The sequence below is a fragment of the Leucopleurus acutus genome (assembly GCF_964270905.1).
Source record: "Leucopleurus acutus genome assembly, chromosome: 14".
NCBI classification, from domain to species: Eukaryota; Metazoa; Chordata; class Mammalia; order Artiodactyla; family Delphinidae; genus Leucopleurus; species Leucopleurus acutus.
Window position 1 is genome coordinate 4,808,079 of NC_139156.1, and position 14,572 is coordinate 4,822,650.

The 14,572-nt window shown below is 46.2% G+C and overlaps 1 protein-coding gene across 1 annotated transcript; it reads right to left on the bottom strand.

Annotated features, from left to right (window-relative positions):
• Positions 1-12,704: 12,704 nt before the first annotated feature.
• Positions 12,705-14,400, bottom strand: FOXI2 (forkhead box I2; the record flags this gene model as incomplete). Its single annotated transcript, XM_082854983.1, has 2 exons — positions 12,705-13,147; positions 13,854-14,400. The coding sequence occupies 2 exons, from the start codon at positions 14,398-14,400 to the stop codon at positions 12,705-12,707; spliced, it is 990 nt and encodes a 329-aa protein (XP_082711109.1).
• Positions 14,401-14,572: the final 172 nt, after the last annotated feature.

A 14,572-nucleotide genomic window follows, 5' to 3' on the forward strand; every position in this document is an offset into this window, starting at 1 on the left:
AAGAGGGCTTCTAATTTCAGCTCTGACATGTAAAGGGCTTATAAGTCATCACTCCCATCTTCACAACAAGAAAAAGCTGAACCAACTGAAGACCAATGACTTCTCGAAACCATCAGAGAACAAACTGTCATCCTAAGATCTAGAAAGAAAGGCAAACCTAGAGTCCCAGCCGAGATCTGCTTACCTGGAACAGAAGCTACTGGAGCTATAAACTGTTAGACACACTTACAGGGGGAATTTGATAAATTGCTCGAGGCTGAATGCAGACAAGAGTGAGAGTGAAAAGCCCTCAGGGGGATCACAGTCTTAGGGTTCCCCTAGACTTTCCTGGGTTTTGTTTACAGGGATCCCTCTAAGTTATCATGCTAAGGAGCCAAGAAAACCCCTTGGAAGTCAGGAAAAGGGAAAGGATATAACCATCTGGAAATACACCCAGAGTGTTCTCCATAACAAAAGCCTACTTTCCAGGGAAAAATGAATTTTACCAAAGCCTTGCCTCCCTTGGGGAAGAACATTTCTCTGACTCTAGCACCTTCTGGTATTCTTGCCCAAGAAAAGTGAGGGGGCACTAAGAAACACCTGTGAAGGTCACAGCCCAAGGACACAGACACACTCAGAGACTGAGATGGAATCACAAAGTAACAGAATGCTTCCCCTCCCCCACACAGTGGATTAGACATGAAAGAACTACAAGCTGCAGGTTTCTAAGGAAGAGGACTTCAGGAAGCCCAAAACCAACAGGAGAGACAAAAACAAGGACAATAGAGAAATGTGAAGCTTCTGGCACCTACTGCAAATATTAAATGCAGCCCAACCTCTAGCCAGATGAACACACAGCCTCACAATAAAGGTCAGTTTACCCAATCCATCATGTTTAGCTTTCTGCAAAAAATGACCAGGCATGCTAAAAGGCAAGAAAAAACAGTCTGAGGAGACAAAGCAAGCAACAGAACTTGTCTCAAATATGACACAGATGTTGGAATTATCAGATAGGTGATTTAAAATAGTTATGAATAATATGTTAAGGACTTTAATGAAAAATATAGACAACATGCAAAAACAGATGGGTAGGGACTTCCCTGGTGGCACAGTGGTTAAGAATCCATCTGCTAATGCAGGGGACATGGGTTCAAGCCTTGGTCCGGGAAGATCCCACATGCTGCAGAGCAACTAAGCCCATGTGTCACAACTACTGAGCCAGATCTCTAGAGCCTGTGAGCCACAACTACTGAGCCCACATGCCACACTGTTGAAACCCGTGTGCCTAGAGCCCGTGCTCTGCAACAAGAGAAGCCACTGCAATGAGAAGCCCAAGCACAGCAATGAAGAGTAGCCCCCGCTCGCTGCAACTAGAGAAAGCCTGCATGCAGCAACAAAGACCCAATGCAGCCAAAAATAAAATAAATTAAAAATAATAATAAAAAGATGGGTAATGGAAGCAAAGTGATGAAAATGAAGAAAAATTTCAAAGGAAATGCTGGAAATCAAAAACACTACAACAGAAATGAAGAATGTCTTTGATTGGCTCATCAGTAGACTGGCCATGGAAAGACTCAGTGAACGTAAAGATAACTCAGTAGAAAATTTCCAAACTGAAACGCACAGAGATAAAATAATTAAAACACAACAAAATAATAAAGAACATCCAAGAATTGCAAAATATATAACACACAAGTAATTGAAATACCAGAGGAGAAGAAAGATAGAAAAGGGCAGAAGAAATATTTGAAGTAATAATGGCTGAAAATTTTCCAAAATTAATGACAGACACCAAACCACAGATTTGGGAAGCTCAGAGGATACCAAGTAGGATAATTACCCAAAAATCTCCCATCTAGACATATCTTATTCAAACTGCAAAAAATAAACAAAGAAAAAGAGATAATATTAAAAGATACCAAAGCAAAAAAAACCCACCATAGAGTTATTATTGAAATATAAAGATGTCTGCTACCTTTTCCACAGCACATTAGCATGGTTGACTGAGTTGAGAAACAGAATCTATGCATAACTCTGCCATTAACTGGAAGACCTACTTTGAACAAATTATTTGACCTTTTTCAATCTTCATTTATGTTATTATGGCTGGAAGCAGATTTAATTCCACGTATGAACTCTGAGAGACAGGCAATGGCCTCCTGAAGGACAAAAATGAGAAAGATTCTGAAGGTAACTGAAGATGGAGTGGATAAGAATCCAGTGATTGATTATTAATGTCTGCCCTGAGAGTAAGGAATGGAGAGAAAAGTGCAATGTTATTAGCCATCCCTGGAATAATGATCTCAAATTGTCATTCTAGCTCTAAAAGGCTTGAATTTTAAAATACTTTTTAAACCAATACAACTTCAAGGTTTTAGTTGGAAACAATTATTTGAAGATACTCATCACAGGTTTTTATCTTTTAGGTGGTGCCTCGAAGCTTCTGACCCTCTGCTTGATATCAGAATTGAGACCTGAGTAAGGAACCTGTCCCTACTTTCATCTGGAACCTTGGTGATGGTCCCCAAAACGTTTAGGGCATTTAGTCTTCTCCTTTTGTTGTTCACCACTATATTCTTCTGCACCTTCTCTTCTTAAGACTCCCTTTCTCTTTCCTTAACTCCTCCTTCACTCCCTCCTTACTTAACTTTTACCTCTCAACAGGTAACTTCACCTTTTGCTTCCCAGAGAAAGTAGAGCCTCACGTGGAATCTCCCCCTCCTCTCCATGTGGTAACTGCAATCTTTCTTACCTCCTTCCCTCCAGTCACAAAGGAGCATTTCAGGGGTAAGAGGGTGGTAGGGGCTGAAGATGCCCATTTTTCCTGATAATGGCTTACTGATTCCTTTTTCTTTTCTTCTTGATTTGTCTTTCTAATTGCCTGCTTTATTCATTTTTTGAAGAAACAACGCCTGATTTTTTTGATTGTCTATATTGTTTTGTCTTCCATTTCACTCATCTATTTTTATAGTTACAATTTCCTTCCTTTTTCTTTTTAAACCATTTATCTCTTCTAGTTATTTGTATTGAACACAAAACTCAATAATTTTTTTTGTGTGTGTGTGGTACGCAGGCCTCTCACTGTTGTGGCCTCTTCGCATTGCAGAGCACAGGCTCTGGACGCGCAGGCTCAGCGGCCATGGCTCATGGGCCCAGCCGCTCTGCGGCATGTGGGATCCTCCTGGACCGGGGCACGAACCCGTGTCCCCTGCATTGGCAGGCAGACTCTCAACCACTGCGCCACCAGGGAAGCCCCTCAGTTATTTTTTATATCCTTTGTTTTTCCTAAATACATTGATTAAATAAATGTAATGCTAAATGTTTCCCTCTAACAGCCATCTTTTAAGCACTTTTACAATTGTTCATTTCAATTCTCTCTTTACCCCATGACATGTTTAAGAATTTAAGAATTTTAAGAATTTATTTTGGTATCCAGACATTTTTAATGATCTTTTATTGCACTGTAGTCAGAAAACATGGTCTATGTGACAAAGTCCTTCCATCATTGTTGAGATTTACCTTTGTGATCTAGTCTGTGGTACTTTACAAAATAAAAACTGTAAGAAATATGTATGAATATCATTTTAGCATACGGTTCTAACTATCTCTGTTATATCAAGTTGGGCAATTTTGATATTCAAGTCCACAGCATTACTGATTTTTTTTTTTTATCTGCTTGATGTAGATAGAAGTGGGTTCAAATCCCCTACTCTGTGGGTTTGTTAAATGAGTGTCTTTCTGTCAACTTTCCTTTACTGAATTGTGAGAAAATACTGTTGGTTATATATATTCTTTATATCTTCTTGATGGTCAATTTCTTTTATTATTGTGTATTTTTCTTCTTTTTTCATATCCATGTATGTTCACTTAAATTTTATTTTTTATTAGTGTTGCTATACCAGCTTTCTTTTTGTTAGAATGGGTCTGCTATTTCTTTTTATATCTCTTCACTTTCAATTTTCCTTGAGGTTTCATTCCAGGTATATTTCTTATCAGCAGCTTATAATTAGATTAAAAATACATAAATCCAATCCTCTGATTTTATTAGAGCAGTTTATCATTTACATTTATTATGATTAATTATGCATTTGGGCTAATTTCTACCATCTTATTTTGCATTTACTCTTAACTATTTTTTCCCACTCGCCTTTCTATCCTCTGATAAATGTTGACAACTTTTTTCTGTAAAGGGTAGATGGTAAACAGTTTAAGCTTTGCGGACCAAGGGTCAAAATTGAGGATATTTTGTGATACTTATATAACAAGAGAGAAAAAAGAGATTTCCACAAAATTTTTACTGATGACATTCAACTTATAATACATAATTACAATAGTACAACATTGAGGACAAAAGCTAATAGTCTTAAACAAGTTTACTTTTTCTGGATATTTTCTGAGCTCATTTCTTCAACTGCTGCTCTCAAACCTGATTTAATGAACACATCATGAATAAACAGTTTTTCTTACCCAGAACCTTACTTTGTCTGGTTGCAACTTCATTTTCATTTCCTAATTTTTGTGGAGAAATTCTGCTGTGGTGAGATAGCTTGTTTAGAAAATAGACAGCTATTTTCTAATTTTTCTGACCATCACTGTCCTGAATGGAAAGGAAAGGCTTAGTCTGGTAATGGTGATTAAAGTGTATTCTTTAGCACGTGTATGGTGTCATTGCCTGATAAACACAGTGCCTGGCCATCTAACTCCATGACAGAATAATCCACCTTCTACTGTGTCTTAAAATTGCAACATTTGAAGTCCATTTTTTTTCTTTTCTTGTTTTGATATAATGGGTATGCATTGGTAATATGAAAAAAGGCTTGGAACAGCCACATACATGGTCCTTAAGATGCAGGGCTGTATCTGTCACTGGGATCTGTGGTGTGTGTAGCTGTAAGAGCCACATTATTCTCTAATGCAGCTGTGGTCTCTGATGCAGCGCCAGAGCAGCTGTGGACAGCATAGCACTGCATGTGCAGGCTGTGTTCAGTACATATATATTTACAGGCGTTGAAATTTTAATTTCATGTAATTTTTACATGTCACGAAATATTCTTCTCTTATGTTCTCTTTAAACCATTAAACAATGTGAAAGCACTCTTAGTTTGTGGGTCATACAGAAACAGGTGGTGGGTCAGATATGATCATTCGGAATTTCCTGGCTGTCATTTTTTGTGCCCTCTTTTCAGTTTGGAGCCTATAGATTGTATTTCTGTTCATTTAAAGATTGCCCTTAATTTTTAAAATTATAGTACTGAATTCTATTTTATAATAAATAACAGTCGTGTGCTATTTTTTAAAAGCATACCCATTGAATTATGTTTTTTAATATAATAAAGTCCAAAGTTAGTGATGTTTTCATGTTTCCGTCCTGTGTCTGAGCTTTCCTGGGAATGCAACACAATGGATTAACATCTCTAGAGCAGAATTTGAGGACAGACAATGCGGTGTTTCTCTGCCGCTCCCCGCCCCCTCCCCCATTAGTTACAGGAAAGGCAGTGCGGAAAGTAGGAACACCAGTGACTTTGGAGTCAGACTAGTTTAGCTTTAATCCTTGGTCCCCACTGCCCTACCCGCCTTGGGTGAGTCACTTACCTCTTTGAGCCTAATTTTCTCGTTTGTAAAGCTAAGTTAATACCACCTTCCTTGCCTAGTAGCTTTTAGTAGCAGTCACGTCTTTAAAGCCCCTGCTGACAGTGAGCGCTCAGTACCAGGGCATCATCCTTGATGACCCAGGCCTGCCCAGTGCATCTTAGCGAGATTCCTTTCAACTGCAGGGATCTGTGTTCCTACAATCGAAACCCCAACTCTGCAATTTTGCTCTCTCTTGACACTGTCACTCACTCTGTAGCATGTTTGAAGACTTTGATTCGATTATCTCTAAACTGAACATCTCCACAAAGCCCGCAGCATCGTGTCTGGGTTTATGAAAGCCTGTTCCAGTGGATGGTGAACAGGGCATGCGTCTCAGCATCGGCTCTTGTCATTCTACACCCAGTTATGCTAAAAGTCTTTTTTACTGTGGATGCCCCAAAGGGAGCCATGGGGTTGCTGTATAAACGAGCTCAGGTGAAATCTGAGCCGGAGAGGGGTTCCTCCTGAGAAGTCAGAAGAATTCAGAAACATCCATCTTACTAGTTACTTGAAACTACGTGACTTTTTCCTTTCATAAATCTCATTTTAATTTTGTGCCTGCAATGAATGCATTAATATGATATGTGTACTAACAGACTTATGCATTCAAACCCAGAAAATGAAGAAACATTCCTGCCAGGGATGAAAAGAATTCCTGCTAATGAAGAAATATTATTATTGTAGATTCTTATATATATTACGTTTCTTACATATCTTTTATGTATTATGTATCCTAACTAGGGTGTTGTAGAAAAATGAAAGCAATAATGAATGGAAAAACAAGTTTAAGGGCAATATAGCTCTTAAGAATTGCATTACAAATGAGTCTTTACAAGTTTTCTTCTTTCCTTCCCTTATAATTTCTTTCTTACATTGCATGTAAGTAGCATGCAAGGTTTAAGTAATATGCCAAATTCCTTTTAATTTTCCTCAATTAAAATATATGATGTGATTTATTCTTCTTAACAGAAATTTTAAAATAATAAATCAAACAAACCAAAGTACATAAAGCAGCAAAGCCATCCTGTTCCACTCGGGATTCCCAAAGAGCATAAAGAACTAAGCTCCAACTTTTCAAGAATCCTGAAACAGAAACCTTTCATTAAAGTATTAATTCTACTTACCCAAGAAAGTCCATCCTCCCCTAAACCGACCTGCCCTTAGGCTTCTAGGACTAAAGTGTTCCCAGCCCAGCAAAGCGAGGTCCAGTCAAAGGGCGTCGTTTGGTTCAGGTGCAGAAGTTAATGTTCCCCTTAGGCAGAGGCAAACCGCCAGTGTGTGCAGGAGTCAGGGGCAGCCACGGGTGATGGATTGCTGAGACAGATCAGGGGCCCCGAGCCAGGCAGACACCTGAACACTTCTAGAAGATGCAGTCAAAATTACCAATTGTACACGCGCTCTGCCTCTCCCCATCTTTTAGTCCAGGCCCTGTGGGAGGGACACCGAAGCATGACCCAATTCTTGTCCTTACATTCTTCCGGCCTTCTTGGAAGCTGAGCCTCATTCTGGACAAGGATGTAGGTCTGGGGAGAGCGGAGGTGACAGGGAAAGGTATTCTGGAAAAGGCCCAGGTACCACTGGCAAATAAAGACTCATCCCTCCGATAAACGTGTGTACATAGCTAACCTCTCATCAAGGTGTGGCCATGGAGGTGTCAGCCTGGATTCTCTGGGACGTCGTTGGTATTATTATGATTGCTTTCGCGTTCAAAGTGCGAAACTAACCAGACCTTATTGGCCTCATCTCCCATCACGTCTCTGGCTTTTCCTACGCGTAGCTCCACACTCCTCAGCACACAGCACCCCAGCACAGGGCACTCTGCCCGACAGTGGTCTCCGAGGCTGTGTCTCATTCATTTTTGTATCTGCAGAGTCCAGCTGAAGCTCTGGCTCTAGACATGGAGGAATCAGGCCTGTCATAGGAGACTAGGGGGCCTATGAAGGGAGGGAGAGTATATGGAAAGCTTAGGGTACAACTCTGCCCACTCACACTCTCATTCATTCATTCACTTGCTACCCTCCGCCCACCCCTACAATATCGTGTCTACAATATGCCTGGCACTGGGGATGTTCCTGTGAAATAAAGCAGGCACCTCCTCCCCACATAGACCCCAGGAGAGGATGGAGGTGGTGACAGGGCCTTCTGGGGGAGGCTGATGAGACAGCCCATCCAGGAGCTGCAAGAGCAGAGCAGAGGGGCACCTAACTTGGACTTGGATGCCAGGGAAGGATTCCTGAAAAGTGAGATCTCCCTCAGACCTGAAGGGTGAAGTGGGAGGCAAGGAAGTCAGGGGCGGGTGGTAAGTAGGTTCTTGGTGACACAGCTCTGAATTCTCTGTGGCCTCTAGGAAACAAGCCATTTAATCTGAGTCTCAATTTCTGCATCAGTAAAATGGGGATAATAATACCTGTCTCCCTGGCTGGTTGTGAGGGCTTAAATAGATGATGTCCATTAAGCATTTAACAGAGTCCTTGTCACCTTGATGTTCAATCAGTGTCAGATGAATGAATGGGTGATTCTTGGGGGTAGAGAAAACCTCAAAGGCTCATCAGTTCAGTTAGCTCCATGTTAACGAAGGGATATAACTCTGATATTTTTTTCTGGTGAAAATCTAATTTAATATACTATTCATTTACCCTCTGCGAACTGAATGAAACTCAGAATATTCCACATTCTTTGTGTCCAGTCCCTGACGAGAGTTTACTGCAGGTGCTGGGCAAGTAACCTTGAGGAATGTTATTTAGCAAATTTTACATTAGATTAAAAGAGGAAGAGCTCCCAAAACTTCAACAAACGGGTGCGGGGATGCACCAAAGGCATCCACACCCGGGAACCTCGGGGAAAGGCCAGCTCTGGTCTCTTGTGACCATCAGCTAATAGATCTTCTAATAAGCGGACAGGCTTTATGTTAAAGCTCCTAAGTGATGCTGTGGAGAAGGGAGCAGATCACACTTGCTCCAGGCCAGGGCAGTGTCCAACTCCTGGCCTAAATCACAATGAAGTTATAGAACTGGGAAAGCAAACAGACACTTGCGAGTTTTCGGAGTGTAGGAAACACAGCCACGAGGCAATTGTGTGTTTACAAATGAGATGGCTTACGGACTTGATCATAAAGTCATTGCTTTGGAACCAAATAGCCACGGTCCAGCCTGTAACTGCTCCTTGATCTCTGCCTCTCCCACTGGAAGGAGGCTTTGGGAGGGCAGCAACGGCCCAGGGTATTCACTGCCGGGCTTAATACAAGGCAGGTACAGAGTTGACGCTCGGAAGATTTACTGAACACATCACATTTTATTAGGATGTGCGACTCCACCCCTACTATATTCTACGATGGTTGCACATGTTCCTCTCCATCTGAAGTCAAATTCTGAATGCAAATGTGATACTCTTTTTCTTTCTTTCTTTTTTTTTTTTTTTGGCTGCTTTGGTCTTTGTTGCTGTGTGTGGGCTTTCTCTAGTTGTGGTGAGCAGGGGCTACTCTTTGTTGCGGTGCATGGGCTTCTCATTGCGGTGGCTTTTCTTGTTGCAGAGCACGGGCTCTAGGCGCATGGGCTTCAGTAGTTATGGCTCGCAGGCTCTAGAGTGCAGGCTCAGTAGTTGTGGTGCACGGGCTTAGCTGCTCTGTGGCATGTGGGATCTTCCCGGACCAGGGCTCGAACCTGTGTCCCCTGCATTGGCAGGCAGATTCTTAACCACTGAGCCACTGGGGAAGTCAGCAAATGTGATATTCTCACAGTATTGTTTGAAAATACTATACCTTTGAGTATCATGTGTTTGTGCAGTTATCTATGGCTTTTTTCTTGAGGATCCTGGTCAAGACATGGCTCAATGATGTGTGTGTGTGCATGCACACGCGAGCAAACAGATATGTACACATGAAGGTGCATTTCTGAGTGTGAGCCATAGAAAGGTTGCGTGTCTATCAGAAGCCCTTTTAGTTCTCATTAAATGAGCTTCTGGAGATCGCTTAACCCTTTGACTCAGCTTTTCTATCTGCAAAATCACAATGAACGTCAGTCTCCTGTCTCACTGAAGAGTTACAATAATTACTGTAAGGTTATTTCCCTGAATAAAAAAATGCCACTTGGTTACAATGGATACACTCAGGAAATTAAAGATTTAAAGTTGAACATGAATAGCCCAAGGCGGAATTGTCAAAATGCAAAACTTGCGTTCATCATAGGGGGACATACTCAATGTTGACTCCATATGTGAATTCCTACCTTGAAATCCAGTGCTCACTTTTTAAAACTCTAGTTACTACCCTTTAAAAAATACTTTTAACAAATATTTGGGTTTTCAAACACAAATGGTTCTTCTTTGCCTGGGACACCTCTTCACCCCATGACTGCTTTCAGGGGAGGTAATTTCATAATTTACTTTATTTTTATGCTCTTTGATTTTTCAGTCACCTGAAAATTTCCACTATTATTTGGCAATGGAAAAAATTCCTAAAAACCTGGTATCCTGACAATTTTGTCTTTCTCTTCTGAAGTTGGAAACACATCATTTCTATACTTGAAACTATTCAGTGCCACTGAAATGTTGATTCAAATGAAGAGTTGAGTATTTCAGTGACACTCCATCGCGTGCTTATAACATCTTACCAAGGCACTCCTTTTGTAAAGGTTTGCAGTTAGTTTTAAAACAACTTGGAATTTTCCTCAAGAGAAAAGCCGTAGCTAGCTTACAGCACCTACCCGTGATATGCAAAAGCACAACATTTTGCTATTTCAAAGACCAAAAAGACAGAGAGGTGGAGATGAGACCCTGAGCCCTGGGGAGAGGATTCTTCTGGCCTCGTGGCAGCATTTCCTCCATCTGACCAAAAGAAGCTGGTCCTTCAGTTGCTCATGTGCAGGCTGTCCTAGAAACTAAGGTCAAATTCACTGAGTCCTGGCCCAAAGAAGATATTTAATTATAAACCGATAACAGGCTTCTTTGTTCTTTTTGCTTATTTTGATTTCAGTAGTTTCTTTCCTCTGGGAAAATATATCTTTGGGCTAATGCAAAGTGGTTCTGAAGCTGACTGCCCCAGGGCCCAGAAACTGCATTTTAGTCTCTCCCCTTCCCTGCCCCTCCGTTATAAAAATACATCCAGACACATAGACTGTCATGGAGAAGGGATGGTTTCTGATTTCCAAATGCCCTGCACTGTCAGAATTACTTTAAATTCTACTTTTCTCATGAAGATTCCATCTATTTGGTTATACCATTACCAATGAATGGCATAAAGTATGAAAGGATGAACCATTTTTAAACATCAAAAATTGATTTTTAGTCAAACAAACTAAAGGTTGAAAGATCTTTTTGAAACGTTTCCCCCCTCTATTTTGTCAGAAAAACCATTGTCGGAAGATAAAAAAAAGCAGCTTCGTACCAATTTCTAGCAGTCATGCAGCTATGATACACAATGTTTATATACATATTTATCAGCCAATTTTCTGAAAGCTCTATTAATTGTAACAGTGTACATTGTACTTTCCCAATGTTGCCAAACTTATTTTTAAAAATTCCTTTACTCCAAGTTTCCTGCAGATGCAGAGTCTAAACTGAAAATGTTGGAAATAGTGATGGATTCTTCACATGTAGAGAACAGCAAGTGGATTCGAGTTACAGTATGTTGGTGTTTATTTTTTAGCATTTGTTGTTTATTAAATGGGCCTGAGAAAAAATTCTTTCTTTTCGTAAGGTGATGATTTTCTTTTTCTGGTTTTCTTAAATTGTATTACATTTGGGGAGTGTTTTTCCCAAAAAGATTTTGGGTTGGTTGTAAGTTTGGCTGGGCAACAGAGTATCACAACAGAGCCAGGACGCTGCTTGCCTTCCCACAGCCTGGCAGCAGAGAGAGGCGATGCTGAGCGGTTTGCAACTTTGTGCCTCACCACCCAGGCTCCAAATTCACCGCGACTCCTGGCTTGTTCTAGCCATGCCCGAAGCCCTTCCGCTTCCTCTAAAACTCGCGCCCTGGAGGCACCTGCTCTGCTGGGCTCGCCAAATCCCCTGCCCTCCTCCAAGCTCGCAGGGTCCTCTCCCTGCTCTTCCCCAGGGAAGACGCCTCTCCTGCACGCCCCCAGCGCAGGGAAGGTTGGTGCGAGGCGACGGCCGCTCCAGGAGGAACCTAATGATCCCGGGCCCCGGCCTCCAGAAGCTCGGGGAGGTCCCGAAGTCAAAATTTTTCCTCCCAATGGCTGTTGGCTGCAAAGATAACCTTCTGGGTTAATGTTATACAAATTGGGGAGGAGAATTTACATTTGCACAGAAGGCAGCCGCTCCGAGCAAGGAGTGGGGACTCTGGGGACCAACTTGGGGGATGAGGGGTACGAAGGGAGAGGAAAACAGGAGTGGTTTCTCCGGCGTGCGAGTGTGGCTGGGTGGCAAACCTAAACCCACCCTGAGACTCCAGCGCGCTCGGCACGGCTCTGGTGGCCCCCGGAGGCGCCTGCTCCTACGACAGACTCAGGGAGGCAGGCGCTGAGTGGCAGGGAAGGAGCTGGTGTCCCCAGGGCCGCTCATCCGCCGCAGCCCTCCTCCCATCCAGCCCTCAGGAAGTCCCTCGTACTCGCGTCCGGTCCCGACCGTCCCAGGTGCTCCTCGCTGGCTGCACACTCCCCCCGACGGTGGGTGGAAGCCGGCCGGCCCCCCGGGGCTGCTCCGGAACCCCGAGGGCCTCCCTGGAGCGCCAAGGAAAGGCCCTGTGCGCTGGGTGAGCCAGGCTGGGAAGGAGGAGAAACTCCTCCCCACAGGGGCCCGGGCATCCCCACTAGCACGTATGAGAAGGCTCTTTGGGGTGCGCCAGGTTCCTTCACAAAAGCTGGGGTGAGCGCCAGCTTGTGGCCCCTTTAAGGTGGAACCCCCTGGGAGCGTGGGTTCGAGGTCCAGGTCAAGTGGAAGCACAGGGGGAGTGGGGAGCTCCCGCTCACCCCACCTGGATGGTCGCCTGGGTGAGGGGTGCACGACGGGCTGGCTCGGTTCCCTGCATCCCGCCCCGGCACCCTGCGCTCCCTGAGCTGCCCTGACCCCTGCGGAGCGAACACGTGGGGCTGAGCTCATCTCCTGTGGACACCGCACGCGGGACAATCCCCGGCCTCCCTTCAAACTTCAGTCCCTTCCCGACTGTAGACGAAGTGACCGACGCGGAAGCCGGTGGCCGCCGTCTGATGGCCGGAGGCGAAGCCGAGCGCGGGGCCGGGGGCCTGGGTACCGTGGGCAGCGACCGTCGTGGATCTCCCGAAAGAAAAGTCGCCCGCCAGGCCCCCGGGAAAGGTACCGAGGCCTCCAGCCAGGGCGCCCATGGCCGAGGCGAAACTGGAGAAGCAGGCGGCTGCCTCGGGCGCGGGAGGGGACGACGAGAGCCGCAGGTCCGGGGAGGCGGCGCCCAGGGGCTCCAGCTCCGGCGCCTCGGCTCCTCCCGGGCTCCGGGCACCCGAGGATGCGGCCGCGCTCGCCTCCCCCTTCCTCTTCCTCTTCCTTCGGAAGTTCCCGTTGTCGAACATCTTCTCGCAGTTTGGGTCCAGGGTCCAGTAATTGCCTTTACCTGCAGAAGAAGAAAGGGCCCAGATCAGAAAATCCGGGATTTGACCGAAGTGATGTGAGAACGTGAGAAATGGAGGTCAGCTTCACCGGTCCCTCCGTGAGCCCTCACGCCCACCCCAAACCTTGAGGGGGTGCTCTGTACCGGATCAGGCCTCCACAGTCAGACTCGGAAGAATGTGGGCATCCCAGAAAGACCAGGGAAGGGCGACCTCGCTAAGGTCAAGGCCAGAGAGAAGACCTATGAGGTGCAGAGCCGAACCGGCTCTCCTCTGGCACTCGCTTTGCCAGTGGAGTGGAGCCCACAATGCCAGGCCTCTCTGCAGGCTCCAAGGCTTCCCAAAGCGGCATCTGATTTGTCTTAATCTTCCGGGTGGCCACCATCTTTCCCATTTTACAGCAAAGGACACAGGCCCAGAGAAGTCACTCCAAAGGTCCCCCAGCAGACTAGCTTCTTCCTTAGCGGGAGCGCGCGAGAATTAGAGACTCCTGTTGCCCTAGACCTCAAGTCAGGGCCGCGGGCTCTGCTGGCGTCCTCGAGCCGTCTGCGGCCAAGTACGTGTCGCTTCCCCACCCTCCTCCCGCCTCGGCACCCTCAGCTGTGCAAAGAGGACCGGGCTGTCCAAGGCCCCCCGTCCCTAGAGTGCCAGGAGGCCAGCTGCGGGAATCCGCGGAGTCCTGGACGGGGCGTGGCGGTGAGCTTCTGTTACCTGGGTCGTCCTCGTCGCGGGGTACCTTCTTGAAGCAGTCGTTGAGCGACAGGTTGTGGCGGATGGAGTTCTGCCAGCCCGCCTTGCTGCGCTTGTAGAAGGGGAAGTTGCCGGCCACATACTGGTAGATCTGGCTGAGCGTCAGCCTGCGCAGCGGCGCGCTCTGAATGGCCATGGCGATGAGCGCCGAGTACGAGTAGGGCGGCCGCACCAGCCTCAGCAGCTCCTGTTGGCCAGACAGGCTCAGCCACGCGAGGTCGGCGCCCGCCAGGCCGCCCGGGGCCCCGAGGAGCGGGCCAGGGGCCCCGTAGGGGGACGCGGGCGCGGGTCCCGGCGCGTAGGGCGCGGAGCTGAGCGCGGGCGCGTTCAGCCACAGGCGCGGGCCACCACCGCCTGCCACGCCCAGGTCGCCACGCGCGTATCCCGCGGGGTGCGCGGCCGCCCGGGCCTGGCCGTGCGGGGCCGCGCAGGGCCCCGAGCCGTCGCGGTAAGCGGCCATGGCCAGGCGCTCCCGGGTCTGGGCGGGTGGCTCCGAGCCGAAGCTCATGGGCGCCCCAACCAGCGCGGCCGCCAGCAGCTCCCAGTGCGGCCCGCTGGGCCCCGCCCTCCGCCCTTTAAATGCCGTCGGGGCCCGAGCCCCAGGTGAGTGTCGGCGGCGAGCCCCCTCCCCGACAGTTTTAGAGGAGTGATGTCTCCATCCCCGCCCAGGGGTCAGCTTT